Raw genomic sequence first — 20,313 nt, forward strand, 5'->3', positions numbered from 1 at the left:
ATGAAAATGAAGGCCTGAGGCCTTGATCATTGAGGAAAATGTACATTCTGTTTTGAATATTCCCAGATTACTGGGAAACCCACTTTCAACCAACACAGTGGACTTCATTAGAAAAATGACACTGAAAAATGAGGTAATTAAATGGGTTATACATCACCTGTATAAAGTAGTTCTGTGTAAATGTGGCTTCAATAAAGGGCTCGACAGCCACTGAAGGGACATTCCTCCAAGACACAGACTCCTACTAGTCATGATTCTTAATATTGAATGTCAACTATTGAAGCCCAAATATTGCAGTTTGAGGCATCTTCTGATTATTCATAAAGCGGTGTGACCAAGAACAGAAGCATGACAGTGGATGCTCTGTATGTGTGCTACAGCACCAGAACCTCCTGAAGGACGAAAGCAAAGAGGGCAAGGAATGCAAAAGTTGATTGGTACAACTGGAACCGCTGACCTGTAGAGTTCAGTTCTCTCAAATGCTTCACATCTCTCACGCTCTTAGGGAATCAAAGGCCCACAGTGGCTGTACACAGCTGGGGCCATAACTCTGGAATTGGTCGTCTTGTTTCACCTGGGTCATGAGCGATGTTGCCGATGTGGTAGAATATAACCATGATGACAATCCCTGATATAATGAAATGCCCAATTTAAATTTTAAAAAAGGAATTCATTTTACTATCTTGCTAAGCAGATGCTTTAACTTGTACACTTGTATAGCTTGATTTTTTTTGTTGGACATTATCAACATTGCACATTTCCTGACGCAATTTGGGGTAGACGGCTAGTTGAAGACCATGCCAGTGATCCACCAAGGATTTGAACATGCTATCTAACCCTACCCCCCTTAAAAACTTTCACCAGAAACCCTACCGATTGACAGATTTTTTAAAATGACACGACGCTATCGCCATGTACAAAGCAGCCTTTACACAGCAAATTGAGGGTTACCATTATCATTTTACAGCTAATACAGCTAAAACACAGGACACTTCACAGATAATTAAACCTGGTCTGTTTCGCTGATGATAAAACAGGCCTCAATTAATCTCTCAGACCGACGGTTAATGAGATTCCCATTATGTGCGAGAAGCCTTCTGTTATGAAGCCTTCTGCTAGCCTTTCATAGTGTGCTTGGGTGTTGTTCTTTTTACAAAATTGGCCTTATAAATTGTGTTTTCCACTCAGCTTTTAAATGAAAACATCAGGAAGTTTCACAGTTAACTTTACACTGCATAATACTCTTCCGCCAGCAGATGACAGAGTAGCGTCTTTCCTGGCGCACTACATAAGAGCAGTGGTGTATCCTAAAATATGGGGTCATTTTCTGTTACTATTAATCGTCTTCGGCTAGCGAGAAAAGCCGTAGATAGCTTCGGAAGGTCTGAGGGTCTACTTAAACGTTAAACCCAGAAATCTTGTTTTCCATAGTTGACTTAAATGGTTGATTGTCAAATGGCGGCTCGACGCTACAGGTGTTGCGTGCGAAACAAACGTTTTTACCTTCAAGGAGGCGACGCAGGGTCTGCGTTGTCACTTGACACAAAAGTGCGCTTTCCCCGGCTCAGACTGCACGTTCTTTCAAGCTGAAAACCCTCAGAGAAAAATCTAACTTTAGGGGCAATTGTAACGATTAAAGATATCCCGCGTGCGTATTACTGAAAAAGATGCAGGCAACACAGTTGATGCGGAGGCGCGAGACTGACGGCACGCCTCCCAGACGTTCCCAGGTGATTTGTCGTTCAGCGGAATGGTATTAATTGACACGACTCTCATCCAGAATGTAGTTTCTGATTCAGAATATTCAAATAAATGCGCGACTTGCTAATGAAACGCCAGCCGCCCGATGAGAGTATACCTACGTAGATACTAATTTAGTGCGGTAAGAAAATCCACAAACACTTTATCTTTCATAATTATTAATCTATATCCAAGAATACACATACGCTAGGCCACAGAATACCCATGAGCTCTTCCGCATTGACTTCAAAAACGTGTGTGCAGCTGTTGTGAATTCTCATTTGGCTAATTTGCGGAAACATGAATATTAATAAGTAACGTGGCGAATTACGTCGTCGGAAAAAGAAGAAATAGGTCACTGAGTATATTTAAATTAAACTAATCTGTTCATATCCATCTTATTGTATTTGAATGGTCTGTTTGTATGTGTTTCAAGTTAGGCTATATAAAGTATTTAGCACATACCCCAGTCTCTGTGCCATGATGCTGTTTTTTCCAAAAGTTGCCAATAAGGAAAGATCCAAGAAGCAGTTTAACGCTCTCTTTCTGGTAAACAAATAACTTTTAATTTTTCATCATGTAAAGTTTATACACATACAGGTCTAAATATTTATGCATTTTTGTTTATTCATAATTTTGTATGTCACAGATACAACCATTACACAAATATCATTTAAAAAAAGTTTAATTACTTGCCTCACAAGGCATTTCAAGATAGGAGTCTGCCCTGGGCCAGGGCTTTTATTTTGCAATCGCATGTTAAACTTAACTGGCTTTGTCCTCATCAATACCCTGCATCTTGACATCTGTTAAACACAATTTTAAAGATTGTCCTACACCAGTGGTATTTATCTTTGCCCATGGAGAGTGGCAGGATGTGGTTTTCATTGTTACACAACACTTATTCGATTTACTTCTGAAGTAAAGCAGTTGATTATGCATTTAAATCCCCTGAATTGGTTTCTTGGGTCTGAAATGGTTGCTGTTTTTAACACAAACACAGAACATCTGCACACCCTGTGGCTGTTAATGAGCAAAAGTGAATAACACTGTCTTGCCCTACGCACAGAATTGTTCTAGTGCACAGTCATATAACCCATCACTTGCATTGATGTATGACATAGCTGTAAGGTTTCACATGCTGTAAAATGTACAAACATCAAGTAAAATGCAATCTTTATACATTATTTACACATAAGTACATTTAACAGTAACAATCAGAATTTTTTTTTTTTTGCAACAGCACAAAAAAAAGAAATACAAATGTAACTGGCTGTTTGGGATTGTAGTTGTATTTCAAAGCAGACAGGTAGACCATGTTCTTTACAACCCAGATTCTATAGATGCACTAGATATTCAGCTCTGTATTCTAGCCGTTGAAAATCCTGTTTTACTGCTGAAGCCAAAATATTCCAATGTTATGCATCTTCTGAACAATTTATTAAGGGGAATGACCAAATATAGTACTGCAAGAATGGAATATACTGTATATATATTAGAATATAATATTTTTCTGGAATATAGCTTCGGAAACTCCAGTAACAAACTAGAAACTTCTGTTATTAAAAAGAAACAAGAATGGAAAGAACACAGGAGCTGAGAATCTGGTGTTAAAAGAATCTGTGGGTACACATTACAGGAACCAAAACACAATCGGTTATACATATAGCGATCACATGACATATAAATACCTGTCTCTCCCACTGAAGTCCTACAAAGAAAAGCTTAAACTGACTGCACCCCAACCTTCACTGAGTGAGGAGGTGTTTTAAAAATATGATTTCCTACATTTCAATTAAACCACAGGCTACATGCAATCAGTCCAGCTGATTTAAAGTCAAGATATTTTTAAAATGTTATGGACCAACTTTAGATTCTGTAACAATAGCTTAACACATCCCCCAAGAAAACGGATAAATGTATGCCAGTAATATGTGGCACATTTAGCAATACATGGCTATAATGTAGTAAAATATGAATTGCAAAATGTAAAGAACACATTTAATATATGTCAAAATACACAGAATATTTACTAATATATTTATAAATCATTATTCCAATGTTTGCATTTATTATAGAATATACAATCCACTATATGCATAGACTTAAATATATGAAAATGACAATAATTTTTACTGCTTTAATACACTGAGTAGCATATAGAATATTTTGACATATAGAAAATATTTTTCTCACAATTTTGAATGTCATTTTTTATCATTTATAGCACAGTTTTGCCTTTTGCGGAACTTAAAATATTTGGTGGATTATCTCTGCGTGATTGGCTTGCTGGAGTCATGTGATAGAGGTGAGGAAAAAGAGTCACAGTCCTGGCTGCTTCCTGTCTGTTTCAGGTTGAACATTTAAGGGTGCTTTCACCTTTGAACACTTAACAGTGTTTGTTATCAGTGTCCACTTTCACAAATACCTGGTTTTGCACATGAGATCTTGTACTACTGGGTATGTGTGCCTGTATGTGTGTTCGTTTGTGTATGTATGTGTGTGAGCACGCGTGTCCCAGGAGGTCAGAAGAAGCTTTCCTGGGACAACCTCAAAGGGCACCTCAAAAGTGCCATCTGGACCCAGACAACAGGGAACAACTGGAGAGGACATCCCTGCATCAAAAGCAGCAGTAGTGTTACTTAGGTCGTCTGAACACTGCAAGGATCGTAATGTATGGGGGTGGACACTAACAGCGATGTGTATCTACAAAGTAATTTATGGGAAAAGGAAGTGCCGTGTTGTGCAATATCTCCGACCGCCTCATGCCTTGAGCTTCCAACTTGATCCTGTGGGCCAATCAGCAGCCGCTCAGTGCGGAGTGTCCACGCAGAAGAATCCTTCAAAATACTGTCCCGCAAGCGTTGCCAGGGTGACAGTCCACGCTACGCCCCAGGATGGAGCGCCTCATTTCTTGTTCGCGATCCTTCGTTTCCGGGTGGCTAGCATGTCATAGAACGGATCCCTGCTGATGCTGGCTCTGGAAAAAAATAGAGAGAAGAATTAAAAAGATGAATGAAATAAATTAGTGCCTACGGTATGCTGGAGGGAGAGAGAGAAACTCTGGTCATCTTTGATGTGGAAATACAGCTGTGTGCAGTCATGTAACCCCCCACCCCCAATCTAACTAGATCAAAATTAAAAAAAAAAAAAAAGTTTTTCCTGTGACCCAGTTTGGTTTCCATGGTTTCAGAAGATTTTTCCTGTGAGTTTCTGTGGAATTCATCCAGTCCCTGCTCTATAGCAATGCCGTGTGCACCTTCCATTGTACACGCGAGATTACACGCAATTATAAAACAAAACATATACCCAACTGGCTGATTGCACGCACACACTTTACCTATGAAACAGGCGCTACTAAAAATAAGAATGGACAGAAAGGATGACATCGATGCCACAGCCTCACGGATGAAAATCACATTAGCGCTTCTGCACAAGAGAGGGAAAGCTTTTAACCTTTCACAGCAGATACGTTTCATTCCATTCATTCCGCTGTAGCTTTCATAAGACATCCTTTCAGTATTTTGTTCCAGTTTTAACCGTTGCATAAACGGTTTTATAAGCCACAGTGCATTTCTCAAACCGCCACAGATAAATGAACCCTTCCTCTCCCAACACACGTGCGCACGCAAACAATGTCACCCGCACATTCACACAGAAATTATTCTTCATTGTTCTGATTTGAGGAACACACACAGCTGCAATGAAGCAGGCTAGAGGGCAGTTGTGGCATAGTGTGATATCGATGCAGTGTGATATTGGTGTAGTGTGATATCGATACAGTGTGATATCGATGCAGTGTGATATTGGCATAGTGTGGTATCGGTGCAATGTGATGTCGTTGCAGTGTGATATTGGTGCAGTGTGATATCAGCGCAGTTTGATGTGGGTGCAGTGTGATATCGGTAGTGTGATGTCAGTGCAGTGTGATACTGATGCAGTGTGATATGAACACAGTGTGATATCAGTGTAGCATGATATCGGTGTAGTGTGGTGCGGTATGCTGTGGTTTCTTGTGTGTGGTGTCACTGCAGTGTGGTGTAGCAGTCTTAAGAGCAGAGCCTGCTGCTGCGGATGGCTCTGTTTGGTTCGTCCACCCCATGGGGGGGGGGGGGGGGGAATAATCCCTCCTTTTCCCACTTAAAACTGAGGAGGGTGGGCGGAGACAGCTCCACACAGCTACGGACACCCCGTTCTGTTACTATAACAGCACAGTACAAGCAGCATTCTGGATTGCATTTCCACATTGAGAGGAAGCTGTCATCGCGCCACAGAAAAGGGTGGAGAGTGTGAGACTCCGTCTGACAGCTTGAGAGGGTGTGAGGACAATTATATCAACCGCCCTCGCCACACAAACAGCCCCACTGATGGTGATTTTTTACAATCCTGGTGCAGTGATGTGAGAAAACAATTAATCATAATGAATTATGAAATGCATAAATGTGACCAAAATTGTTCCCGACCCGATTTGTCTCCTCACATTAAAGGCATTTTATTGTAGGGAATCTGCATTTTGCTTTCCCTGTTGTTTCACTTCACAGCGTAACACGATTCACGAGTTCACAGTCCTTAGAACCAGGCTCACAAACATTTTTTTTCCTAAGCAGTCATTCAAACAGCCCTCACACACCTGAAGCACACAGTAGAGGGACACACCTGAAGCACACAGTGAGGGACACACCTGAAGCACACAGTGAGGGACACACCTGAAGCACACAGTGAGGGACACACCTGAAGCACACAGTAGAGGGACACACCTGAAGCACACAGCCTTGTCCCTCTGTGATCAAAGAGCAAGCAGCAGCTGAACCAACCTGTGTCTCCTCCCCAGCCTTACACTTAATCTCACACACACTAGTCAATCTGGCATTTTTGCTCATACTTACACACACACACACACACACACACGCACACACACACAGGGTGTCCTGCTCCAGTGTCACACAGGAGATATATCATGCCCACTTTCTGAAAAGGTGCTGCTTTTTCTCATACTGCGTAAGCATAATATTTGTCTTGGTTAACAGCATGTGTAACATTCAGCTAAGTAACCACGAGGCCCAGAACAGAGGACAAAGACGCACAGCATGCCAAGTCCTGTTTTACAGAGCGATTTGTAGTTGGGATTTCTGTGTTTATTCAGCAGAATTCTGTGGTCTGCGTCAGGACTGTGACCTCACCATGGCAGAGATTACTCACAGCCTGGCACCATAAAAAGTCCTTTTCTGTTCCAGCATCTTAGGAAACACCTCAGTGCTTCTTAAATCTGTGATGTTCGCTGGCCAGAAACAAGTGGCCACCGGTCATGTCAACACTTTTATGAGAGTGGCTTCTGATATTAATTTAATCTGAGCACACCTCTGATTTGATGCGTACAACACTGTTTGCTGGAATCAATTTGTCAGAATCAATGAACATGTTCTCTGAGGATCCCTCCAAGTTCATAAGATGAAGCAGTTAAGTATGTTACTATAAGTCTGCTACTCTGAACTCTTTAAAGAGTAATTACAGTCCAGACAGCTGCCTCCACATGGTCAGGTGCAAGCTTAGGGTGTGGTGCACACACACACGCGCACACACATCCGTAACACGTATGCAGAGTTGGACACACATTCACTTCCAAGTACACACATCAAATTCACATTACACGACAACACATCTACATACACACATGCCCCCCGGCTGAGGGAGGTGTGGCCGTAAGAGGGACCGCCCCTTACTTGATGGACTTGATCCATTCCTCCTTCTCCTCTGGCGTGGGGGCGGAGATTCTGTACACCACGTGATTCCCCTCCACCACTCGCCCGTCGGCCTCCGTCTTACACGCTTTGATCACCTGACCCTTGTGACCTGGGTTATACAGCTCGAAGCAGTTCTGCAGGAGAGTGCAGCACGGCACGCAGATGAAGGAAAAACTGATCCACTCTATTTACACTCAATGCTTCAGAATTATTATTATTATTATTATTATTATTATTATTATTATAATAAAGTGATAAGGTACTTACGGGTTTCCTGGGCTCCTCCACCTCTCGGATGCTCAGGTTCTCCAGAGGGATGATTCCCCTCGGCTCCTTATCCTGAGAGAGGGAGCAGAGACAAGCATGAGGAGAGAGACATACACAGACAAATTCACCCTGATACACACACACACAAACACACATCCACCCACACACACAAACGCACACACACACAAAACACACATCCACCCACACACACAAAACACACATAAACACACACACATACTGTACATACGCACATACAAGCACACGCACACACACACACACAAAATACACATACACACAAAATACATACACACACACACATACATACAAAACATACACACAGAGAACACACACCCATACTTTCACACTGATACATGCACACATTGTGACAGCACATACAGTCTAACATTGAACACGTGGAAGAGTGTGAGTCAGACTGGGCGTTACTGAAAGCAGAGCAAACAGGCACATACCGTGGTGTACTCAAAGTAATACAGGCAGTTGTCGGTGAGGATGAACCACCGGCGTTTCCAGGTCTTCACCCTCCCACCTGCAGGACGAGAGCGAGGCGTCAGTGAGCCAGGAAACAGGAAGTGAAGCGCGGGATTCGGGCGCCCTGCGGAACGTTCGCTCGGCAGTGCAGGGGAACATCCCCGGGAGGGGGGGGGGGGGGCTGGGGTGTCAGCGTGGTGCCCCTGTTTAATTACCCAGAAAAGAGTGTCGCTAGCAGCAACAGCGTTCCCGCGGAGATGGATCAGACGGGCTGAAATTAAAAAGCCTTAATCGGAGTCGTTAAAGCGAGCCAATGAGAACGACGCGTGCCGCAGAGGCGTGCCGGCTGAAGCCAGCCTCGGCTGAGTCACGCAGCGGCCGCAGGGCTCGTCACCGCCACGCACAGCCGCATCGCCATGGCGAGTCGCCACGGTTACAGCGCGGCCCAGAGGGAGGGGAAACATGAGCATGAACGGACAGAGCGCTGACCCCTGATGGCAGACGCTCTTAGTCATTTTATTCATTTTTTTTTATCCACAGATTTTTTCCCCCAAACTGAAATGGCCCCAAACTGTTTCTCCTTAGCTTTTTTTTTTTTTTTTTTTAAACTTATGTCATTTGTTTTTGGACTGATGCAAGAACAGGAAATGCACAAATATGCTAACTGTTTCAGATTTTGTTACGAAACCACAATTTCATTCCACTTTGATTAAAAACACACACAATGTTCAGACTTGGGACTCAAATAAAACAGAAAAACAAAATTTACAATTAAACCTGCATGTCCTCTTCAGCCATGTTCTCTTCGAACAGCATTTTTTCCTCACTCATGAATCATGCACGTTTATTGTTTAGCTTTCATTTGTGGCGTTCCAAAATAAAAACAGCTGCTTAGCGGTTTAGCGACTAGGGGTCTATAACTCAGGGAGCCTGAGACGCCCGATGTACCTGTTTATAAATACCTGCCTGTAGAAACACACACACACACACACACTCTGTAGCTCACCCTCCGTACAGGAATCTGGCAGGGAAATAAATAATAAAAACAGATTTAAAACTGCGGGGCTTGAAACGCCTCCAAAGAGAGAAAGGCTGTAAAGAGCTCATTCTCCTCTGTGCCTAAAGCTAACAGCGTTTCTCATAAATACAGAGCGTCTGATGGGCCAGAGAGACGTTACATACAGCAGGAGGAATGTGCTGGTCTTGGCCCGGCCAACATGTAAAGAGTGAGAGAGAGAGAGAGAGAGAGAGAGAGAGAGAGAGAGAGAGAGGGAGAGAGATGGGGGGCTGGGGGTTACACAAAGCCACTGGCATAGCGATAGGCTGACCTTTCACCTCCTCTGCAACTCTAAGCAGGTAACTGGGTGATGGGCCCAGATCTACCGTTTGCTCGATTAGCGAAAACGGGAGCAATGGAAAGGCTCGGAAAGGCACAGACGGGGGAGATGGGGGCTCGCCAGGTTACCGAGAGAATGAAAATGAGACGGGGAACAAACCGCCACCTGAAACCCTCCCTCCGTACTCATCCGTGCATTTGGCACAGGCAGACGGCAGGCACCCCGTTCGACCAGAGGGCTGGCACTGGCACGGTCCGCATTCGATATCAGACCGCAAGGCACAGAGGCCGCAGTGGGACAGTGCCTTAACAGGGCAAGCCACCCAGCAGCCCCCCAATATGCAGCTGTACTTAATGTTTTTGGACTTTGCGGCCCCCTCATAACTCACCCAGTTTGAGGAGCCATCCCTCTCTGTCGGGGTTGAAGAAGGTATGCGTCAGGTCGTTTCCATCGTCCTCCGGGATTTTGAAAGGCTCGTTTTTAATACTTTCATATAAATTCTGTTCAAAGGAAAAAAAAAAAGTTTTTAACCAAGAATAGGAGTTGAGAACCAGTGCACATTTGCAGTGATGTCCTGGCCAACAGGCTAAAAACGACAGCTGTGTTGTCTTCAATGGAAGCACAGGAAACGCTATTTAGAAACACAGGAGAAAACAGGCAGATAGCCAAATCCCTGTACACTATACACAATACACTGCACACTTTATACATGCTAAATGCACAATTAACCTGAGGGGTTTCAGTGACCCAATGACACATTCAACATATTCATTTGCAGAGCATGGTGTGTTCTATGTTCTCTGTAAGTATATTTGGGGCGTGTCCAGAGGGCGTGGCTCGTACCCGCAGCAGCTCTTCGGGCAGGTCGCCGCCCTCGTTAATGCCGCGGTTCATGGAGATGAACCTCTCCACCGCCGGCTTGTCGCGCACGTTGGGGTTGTGCAGGCTGGTGTTCAGCATGATGATGGCGAAGGAGAGCACGTAACACGTGTCTGTAGAGAAACGCATCAGGACGCGTATGTGTAACACGGATCACGCGTGCGCCGGAAACACGTCAATACGCTACGACCCGTGCCCCGTTTTTGCTGAGAGGCTCAGATAAAGATGCTGTTTCCTCAGACAGCGTGGTCATTAATCCGTAGAGGTCACGAGATCAATCGGATTATTACATCTGAGGCAAGAAAAAAAAAACCTAATCAGCTGAATGGTCATAGGGCCATATGAGATATAAATCAGGGGTAATGAGGTGGCTGTGTGGGCTGGAATCGATAAGATCTGTGGCATTCCAGACAGAATCTTGAAATTATGTGTCCGGCTGTTTTCTTTTCCCCAGTAACAGCCTGGCCCCCGCCCAGCCTCCTTTCATCTGGCCCCGCCCCTCACTTCCTCAGACCCCGCCCCCGCCCCGCCCCACATCGTACCTGTGGACTGGAAGACTCCCGGGTTGCACTGGCAGTACCGGGAGGCGAAGGCCTCCATCATCCTGTCGATCTTCTGCGCCTCTCCTGGGAGCCTGAAGCTCCACAGAAACTGCCTGAGAGATAGAAAGAGAGAGAGACAGAAAGAGAGGGAGAGACAGAGAGCAGGGGAAGGAGGGATGTAGAGAATGGGAGAGGCTAGTTTCAGGCTACAGGTGCTTGTTAGACATCTCTTTTTAAATGACAAGCTCTTTTTATTCCATCTGCAGAATAAGTATTTTTTTTATATATTTACGTCAATATATCTATTCATCTCTCAGGGTCAGGGTGAACTCCAGTTCAACAGTCACTTCAGGAAATGAGCAGCAATTGAAAAACTCCTTAAGTGTCGCACCTTAAGGCCTGCACCAGGTTGAGGTCGGCGAACTCGTGCAGCTCCACAAAGGCCTGCAGGACTTTGATGTTGAACTCATCCCTGCAAGAGAGAGAGGTCACCGGGGTCAGCGATAAGGGCCAGGTTCAGTCTAAGCACAACGCGGCTCCTCAACGTCCTGTGACTCATTGAAGCGCACATTCCAATTTTATTCCCTTTCAGCGTCTTAAAGAGAAACGTGTTCGGTTAATAATTACCCTTCAGAGCTCGTTAAGGTGATGCGAGAGAAGAAAATAAATCTGTTCCCTGAAGTTTGAAGACAAATTGAACAGCTGCTAGATTGCGCGGCTGGTCTGAAATATCTTAATAAATACACACACGTGTGTGTATTTAGTCGGCGTGTACAAACGCACTGTTAAATCAACACAATAACGGCATGTTGAGAATAGCCTCTGTTAGCATGCTAACATAGGCCTTATCAGTCAATGGATACGTGCATGCTATCAGTTCATGAAATAAAACCATAAAACTAAACGGGCTGTGAGAAAGAACGTTTCTTTTCTGTCGCTCAGCAGATGGTGAACAAGATACCAGGCCCCTGAACCCCTCTCATCCTCTCCCCTCCCCCTGTGCCCTAAATCTAAAGCCCATAGTTACCATGGAATGAGAGACCGGTGTTCCTGCCCTACACAGGGGGGTCTATAATTACTCAATCCTACCTGCCCCTCCCAGGTTTACCCACTCTACAGCTGCTGTACACTGCGTAATTAAACACAAAGACAGTAGTGTAGTCTGTGGGAAAGGGCTCGTTCTGCTCTCTGGGTGGTTGGGTTTGTTGGTGCTTGGAGTGTTACTGTAGGGTACTATGGCTACTGTGCATTCATAACTGAGGATAACAGTGACGATGAAAAACCATTTTAAAAAGCTTTGTATTTACTTGTACTGTTCATCCCACTAACACCTGCATCTCAAACTCGGGGATAAAGATTGTTAGTGATGTTTATAAAGCATACTGGTATATACTTTTCCTAAAGCTGGCACTGGTAGTTTGACCAATCCAGATAGACATACCGTTTCATCAAAAAGCATACGCCCATGACAATTTACCACCTAGCAAATGGCCAGCTGACTATCTCAGGGCTAAAAATTATGTTTAGATTGGCTGTTTGAGAGGTTTTGTTTCCGCGGTTCTCCAGCTGCAGAGCAGCCTTCACACATGCGCAAGGGCTGCCGCTCCAGCTGCACTCTAACTGCTGCGGACCATGTGATTGGCTGATAGTCCCCAGCTCCCCAGTGCAAGCTCAGACCAAGCCTGCAGTCCTGGGGGAAGCAGTTCCGAGTTCGCCGTTAGCGAACGTTAGCTCCCGAGAGATAAGGAACACGTGTCAGAGAGGCCGCTTTTACCGCAGTCTGGACTGTGCCGTGTTTTTATTTGGAGGAAATCCAGACTTAATTTCCTGAAGCTTAAGCGAGCCTGGCTTTATTGTGTGTGATGATGCTGGGGGACCTTGGAGAAGGGGTAATAAAACGCGAACTCTCCATTCTCTCGTTACTTCTGAAAGCCATTTTTTTTGGCCAGGCAGCGACAGCGCGAGGCTCACCGTTCCCCCAGGTAGTCGCCGATGACAGTTTTGTTCAGCCCCTCCCCTTTATAGAGGAACTGGGCGATGTCTTCAGGGGTCTGCTGCAGGAGGTCGTTCTCCAGGAGAAACTGGATGCCCTGGTGGGGAAGTGCAGGCAAAACGCAGTCTGATTACAGTCCTTTCACCTTTCACCTTTCACCCCTGAGCCAGGGGGTTCACCTCTGACCCCACAATTCAACGGCTCACAACGTTGCATTTGCAATCCTGAAGTTCCGCAATTCTGACACTGACATAAGATTAAATTGTGCAAAAAGACAAATAGAGAAGAGACAAATATAAAACAACGAATAAACCACAAACCTTAATATACCTTTTCAGATGAGTAAATGTTCCTTCAGATTGTTACAAAACTATTTTTTTAACGAGTGCAGTTATAGTGAACAGTGCTTGTGAACATTCCCAACAACCGTATTTCTACAAAATGAACATTTGATTATAATACAGTACTGTCAGATTGTGTGTTTCTATTTACTGAATTTCCACTACATACCACATCGTTTCTATGCCTCACAACTTGCATAACAATGGTTGTATCTGTTCAAAGCTTCACAAAGCATTATGGAGCCATTATGCAGAGCTTAGCAGTCGACTGCAGAACGCTTTATAGCTAAGCGCTCGCTAAAAAGTGCGGCCAGTGTTTCAGCTCTCAGGTAATTATCCCCCTTAGAGGTGATTACTGTGTGAGAGCTGCTGGGAGTGACAGCAGTCAGCAGCTGCAAACAGAGATTAAAAAACAAAACACAGCCCCGGGGCGCATCTCAGAAACACTCCAACACCGCGTTCACGCTCACTCGGATCCAGCTCGACAGGGTTCACCCTGAGAATTAACACAATACAGAGAAACGCTCTGTCCTAAATTAACTCTGACAGAGTAGGATTTACTCTGACAGTGTACATTTTTGACACATACACTCTGTTTGAGTTGAATTTTACCCTAAGTTTACCTCATTGCATTCCTAAAGCACTTGGACTAGGCTCTGCTATCTTAGGTCCTGATATAATTCTCGAGGGGGGGTTAAATTGAAAATGGGATGATTAAAGTGGATCACAGAATATACATAAGAAGACAGTACAAAGGTCTCTCAGAAAAAATTTTGCACTGGTATTAGGCATCAGTGCTGAGTAATTTCAGTTGAGTGACATGGATAGTTCTTAACGCATGGAACAGTCTGTATGCAGTTTAATGTAGGACATGTAGCAGAGGCCAGAAGCTATGCTGGATAGTCTCTTGTCTGCAGGTAAATGATGAGCTTAGATGGGCTGAATGACCTATTCTCTTCATCAGACATTATTGTGTTCTCGTGTTTAATGTGACCCAAACGTGCTATTGAACCGAGAAGCTATTGAACTTATTTCCTCCCATAAATAAACAACACAGCAAAGACTGTCTCCCCACGTTACATTTCATCCCCGTGAGAAAGCGGGCGAACGGATGTTCCTCACCTTTTTAGGATCCATGTTGAACTTCTTCCTCCCCACAGCGATCTGTTTGTTCCTCTGTGAGCACTTGCTATAACAGAAACATTGAGAAAATGTTTGTTTCTGCGTTCTAGCCAAACAAAGAAAGAATAGCCCCATGACCAACCGTAAGTGATCATGTTTCCTCTACAAAGAGACATGCTGGATTTGGCTGGGTTTGTCTCGAATAATGTATACATAAGCAAAGACATTAATTGTGTGTTCCCACACAATACCCTTTGGTATGCACATATTGCATGTTGCTTTGGATAAAAGTGTCTGCCAAATAAATGTAATGCAATGTTCACACCGAAAATAAATATGGATCTATGTTTCCATGCTTTATTTATCTTTAACTTCAGCTGTGAACACACACAATTAATGTGTATGCTTATATATACACACATACACTTTTGAAAAAAAGTGTGTGTGTGTGTGTGTCTGTGTGTGAGTGTGTGCGTACATGTGTGTGTGTGTGTGCGTGCATGTGTGTGTATATGTGAGTGTGTGTGTATGTGTGTGTGATGTGTGTGTATATGTGAGTGTGTGTGTGTGTGTGTGTGTGTGTGTCTGTGTGTGTGTGTGTGTGTGTGCCTGCATGTGTGTGTATATGTGAGTGTGTGTGTGTGTGTGCGTGATGTGTGTGTATATGTGAGTGTGTGTGTGTGTGTGTATATGTGAGTGTGTGTGTGTGTGTGTGTGTGTGTCTGTATGTGTGTGTGTGTGTATATGTGAGTGTGTGTGTCTGTATGTGTGTGTGTATGTGTATTAAAGCGTATACACATGCAGCAGGGTTGGTGCAGCACAGGCTGCGGCAGTCAGACACAAACAGCAGTCTGCTGCTCCACATTCCGCGCTTATCCCCTAATCGGCACGTCTGACGCGCCGTGAACGCGAGCGCTGAGCGGACGCGCCGTCCGCCGCGCTCCGCACACAGTGGCCGGGGCAGGTGGGATTCTGGGACGCGCCGGCGTGATTAAAGGGCTCAGCAGCCGGAGAAAAGGCCCGACGATCCGCACCTTTCAGCAGACTCAACACGGCCCTTTCACAGAGCGCCGAACACAAAGGCAGGGCGACGAGGTGCGAGAGAGGAGGGGGGGAGCGACGGAGGGGGGGGGGAGAGAGAGGGAGAGGGAGAGAGGGACGACAGACGGACGACAGACAGGACTGACTCGCCTCTCGCCCATGCAGGTCAGCTGCTCGATTTCCGTCATGACTTCGGCGATCTCGAACTTCAACCTCTGGAACGACACAGGGACAAAGAACCGCAACACAAAATCCATCAGTCCGTACCTTCGCTTTCTGTTCAATTTCTCGTCTTATGTCTTCAAGATTAGGTAGCATACTGAAAACACAGCGACACCAATGTTCTCCTCTGGAGCGCCAGGGGAAAAGCTGCAGAAGGAGATAATAACTTCGCAGACTTCAGTCTGCGGTATCATTCCTCTGTGCGCTGATAAAATCCAATCTAAAAATGTCAGCATCCACCCTCGTTCACCCCTGAAGTTTTTCATTTCGGAGAACCCGAAATATTTTTTGAAATATCAGGAAACGCAGCGATGGCACAAATTCGACTGCCTATGCTAAGTTTAGGAGAAAGCACATCGCTGCTTAATTTGACATATAATAAGCCATAGTGTATTTACACTTGCTTAAACATATTTCTGACATAGTTATAATTTATATAACACAGGACTTAGCCATAAGGAGAACGGGAGAAGTGAATATTAAGGGCTAATAAGCAGGTAGACTGCAGTAATTAGCCATTTTATTCAAAGAAGAGTGATCTGATACGTCAGACAGTGTACTGTGGGAAAGTTGGGCCAAAAGTGTTGGATGGAGAAAATAATCAGGAGGACATTTCAGAAGGTGATGGGGAGGACCGAAAACAGCAGGCAGACGTATTGTTAATGAATCGGGGTTCGGGCACCTCGATGTCGTCCAGCAGCTCTTTCTTCCTTCGCCGAATGTTGGAAAGCTCGTCTCTCTCCTCCGGGGACAGCTCCTCAAAGACTGCAACACACCAGAAGACCATTTTCCCTTCAGACGCACATCTTTACACACAGCCCCCCCCCTCCCCCCCACACACACCTGCGGGGGGATTTCTGCTGATGTCACAGCGAGACGTCAGCATACTGGAAAAGGGGGCAGAGCCACCGTACAGATTTAGCGACTCGCCCATTTGAACCAATCGTTGCGCTTTGCCGGTGAACGCAAAACAGTTTGATTTGCTCACGTCGGTGATCGACAGCTAATTGTAGCTCCACTCATTACGGAGTTCGAGATCTCCCTTCGTCTGCGGTTTCTGTTGCGTTCCGTTTTCTAAAATTTTTTCAGAAAGCTGCAGTCCATTACCGTTGTTGCTGCAGTCTCCCTCTCGCCGTGCCGTTTGTTCCCTCCCACACCGACGCCTGCCCTGATTCGAGTTCCGCCGCTTGCCAATTCAGCGCAGTGCGAGCGTAGGAATCCGGCCACCGCCCACGGAGCCCGGCTTCCCGAGCTCCCCGATCGCGCTGCAGACAACGTGAAACTCAATAATGGCCACCGGAAATGAACCGTGCCACAGGAGAGTGACGCCGTGTTTCATTTAAACCTCCCATTAAACTATGGAAGCCTGTGGGGGGGTGGGGTGGGGGGTACTTAAATTAGGACTTGCCCCCCCGATTCAATCTCCGCCAATCCGCTCCCCTCCCCCTCTTTTAGAAACCACAGCTCTTCTTGTGTCACTGCACAAACCCGTAGGAATCCCCCCCGCGCGCGCTGCCAAACCGAAACTTTTTTCTGTCAAGTCAAACACGCGGCCAGGCGAGGGAACTGGGCCAGCTCAGCGCAGAACCCAAACGCACGGCCAGGCGAGGGAACTGGGCCAGCTCAGCGCAGAACCCAAACGCGCGGCCAGGCGAGGGAACTGGGCCAGCTCAGCGCAGAACCCAAACGCACGGCTCGCTCTGTTCCCTGCTCTCCCAGGGGTCTGCATCCCACCGTCGGGGATAAAAAAAAATCTGGATGGTTTCAGTCACTGTACCGCCTCCACATTCATTTCCGGCCTGATTCATTTCTCTGTCCTGCAACCAAAAGAAAAAAAGCGTTTCTCTTTCACATACAGCTAACGTCAAAGCAAATATATATGGATAGTTATATTCCAGTATAGGAAATATTTCTTATAGAACTGCGTTCACCGTTGACTCAACTCCATAGCAGCCACACACACAAAAAAGGGGGGGTGGGGGGTGGATGTGGGGGGTGTGATGATTCTACCTCAACGCTGCGATGCTCTCACAAAATGCACTTTGAATCGGTTAAATATTTATATCGGTCTTTAACACGGCACGCAAAGCTCCAACGAGCGGCGCCACACGCGGCATCGTGTCGTCACGCACAGAAACTACGCGCTGCGATGCGCCGAACACGACATCTCATGAAGAGCGGCGTGCCGGTGGGGCCGCAAGCGCCAAGAGGGACCGGAACAATCCGTGTCAGCACCGGGCGCCGAAATATATGACAACAGCAAAACTATAAAAACACACACACGCAAAGCCCGCCTCAAAACAGGACGAGCGAATATTCCCTGGCTTCCAGCTCCAATCAGACCGGAGCAAGCCACATCAGCACTGGATACAGCAACACAGCAAAATATAAAGGCATGCAAAATACATAGTAAAATATAAAAGCATGCAAACTATATGGTAAACTATAAAAGCATACTAAATGCAGTTATATATAAAAGCATGCAAAATATATAGTAAGCTTGCTTAATATCCCAAATATACATAAAAGGTTGCTTAATATCCTAAGCTAGAAGACAAGCCTTGCTCCACAGTACAGCACGGTGTGTTATTTATGTTTTTAGCACCCACTGTTTCTTTGCAGGGGGTAGATTCACACATCACACTAATATATAGCTGGATATCTACGTGGAGAAGCAGAATTCCCCTATAAGTGTATACAATGGCATTACCCAAATTGGGATTCAATATGGAAAATGAAAAAATAATAAACATCGAAAATCTCAGACAGATTCTGACCAGAGCAGTAGGCTAGATAGGAAAGATGAGTCCACACACTATGTGTGCTCGCCAATGCAATTAATGAATCTATTAGCAGCAAAGACAAGTGATGGTGGAATTAATAATAAAGTAACCGCACTGTGGAGTAAGCAAACTCGTCTTCCACATTCAAATTACAATTCAAACCTTTGACCTTCTGGTTCAAGGTCAAGCCTAATGTCAACAGCACACTGCCATGTCTGCTGTTTGCGTTTCATTCTGGGTAGGAGTGTCTGCTAATCAAATAAAATGTAATGGATGCAGTTTCTATTGAGAAGACATCAGGTGATGCTGAAATGTCAGTTATATCCACCCCCACCACCTAAGGCGTGAATACTGTCATGCTACAACAAATACGCACTTTCTGTTCATTCTGAGTCATTTTGTGCTCTGATTGGCTGGAACATCATCAGAACAAGTATCCAATTTTGGTCTGCTGCAAGCCGTTTACTTGGAAGAAGCAATGTAGTTTGAACAGGAATGTATGTCCCTGTTGTCATTTGTAGCCTTTGTGGGCACTGAAGAAATTATCTTTGCTTTCTTCTCATTACAGTTATCATTACATTATGTAATGGTTCTGTTACCTAACGTTTGCATTTCCTCAACATTTCACAGCACTCTGTATTGGTCATAGGGCATCTTACATGGAGGCGGCAGCACTTCAGCTGTTTATCATTTCCAATTTTGGACGCATCTGAGTCGCATTTCTTAATTGTCGAGTACACGTGTCCTTCACAAACTTGGAGAGCAGATGAGATTTTAAATTCCAGTGTTTTCTGCCGAAATAAACACAGTGATGTGCTGGGAGGGAGGGAAGCTCATTAGCAGTTTCACACCTCATTTAATGGCTTAATTTATTCTGCTCTCGTATCACTACCAAACACCCTATTTTAAAATATCTCCATTACATTCCCTCCCCTTGCAGATGTTGGTCATAGACTTTGACTGAACTGATAACATTCCTTTGCTTTACATCCATTCCATTGTGCAAAATATTTTCTTTTTCATTATCTGCTGAGCACAGACCATCATCCTGGGTACTTTTATGCAGGTTACATCTGTGTATGGCATCCGCACAATATTCACAGGTGAGATTCACATTAATATGCCCAGGACTGAGTATGCACAGGTGCGATTCAGGTTGGGATTTACACAGCTGTGACTCAGGTTAAGATTTATGTGGATGATTTTTTTTTTCACAGGTGTAAATTCAGGTTAGGATTCTTGCGCAAAGGCACAAGCAACACTGACTCACCTGGGAATCAAACCTATCCCTTTCAAGTCACCAGCCTGGCCCTACTGTCCCTACAGTTGACTGTATAGAGTCATAAATAATTTCTGCAAATAGGAACTGTATGAGGAGGAGCGAGGCTACTGGTATTACCAAAGATGAGCCTTCATACCTGTGATCTGAACTACAGCTCCCACAATTCACTGCAAATTGGGGTTAAACAGCTGCATCAACTTGGTTCAATTCCATTTCAAATTTTTTTATCCAGAAAATGAATTTTAAAATATAATTTTCAATTAATTTAATTTCAATCTACTTCCTGAATCGACTGAATTCAAATGGACCTGACCCCAAACCTGGCTCTAATCGATGGGCCCGAACCAAGTGATGTCAGACGGAACTGACAGACCACACATTCCTTTGGCTGCGCCATCTGCGCAGACGCTGCAGACTGTCCAGGGGGGCTGCGTTTGTGCAGACCCCTCTTGAACACAATCGATAGGACACTGACAGCATGAAAGGCTCAGCCATGAACAGTAAACATCGGTAGCTTCACATATAATGTACCTC

The 20,313-nt window shown here is 45.0% G+C and overlaps 1 protein-coding gene across 3 annotated transcripts in view; it reads right to left on the reverse strand.

The window, feature by feature from the left end:
* Window positions 1–2,283: 2,283 nt before the first annotated feature.
* The window catches only part of LOC135243416 (cytohesin-3-like), a 35,163-nt gene continuing 17,133 nt past the window's right edge, over window positions 2,284–20,313 (reverse strand). For 2 of the 3 annotated variants that reach the window (XM_064315222.1, XM_064315219.1), the window contains exons 2-13: window positions 16,397–16,479; window positions 15,643–15,707; window positions 14,452–14,518; window positions 12,967–13,085; window positions 11,387–11,467; window positions 10,996–11,108; window positions 10,418–10,566; window positions 9,963–10,074; window positions 8,219–8,295; window positions 7,749–7,820; window positions 7,461–7,615; window positions 2,284–4,720 (exon numbers count right to left, since the gene is read on the reverse strand). In XM_064315222.1, coding sequence (XP_064171292.1) covers window positions 4,648–4,720; window positions 7,461–7,615; window positions 7,749–7,820; window positions 8,219–8,295; window positions 9,963–10,074; window positions 10,418–10,566; window positions 10,996–11,108; window positions 11,387–11,467; window positions 12,967–13,085; window positions 14,452–14,518; window positions 15,643–15,707; window positions 16,397–16,479 — 1,166 coding nt within the window. In that variant the 3' untranslated portion in view covers window positions 2,284–4,647. Of the gene's footprint in view, window positions 4,721–7,460; window positions 7,616–7,748; window positions 7,821–8,218; window positions 8,296–9,962; window positions 10,075–10,417; window positions 10,567–10,995; window positions 11,109–11,386; window positions 11,468–12,966; window positions 13,086–14,451; window positions 14,519–15,638; window positions 15,708–16,396; window positions 16,480–20,313 lie in introns of all 3 variants that reach the window. The other variant, XM_064315221.1, reaches the window with a different exon arrangement.

Source organism: Anguilla rostrata, chromosome 17, assembly GCF_018555375.3.
Source record: "Anguilla rostrata isolate EN2019 chromosome 17, ASM1855537v3, whole genome shotgun sequence".
Taxonomy (NCBI): Eukaryota; Metazoa; Chordata; class Actinopteri; order Anguilliformes; family Anguillidae; genus Anguilla; species Anguilla rostrata.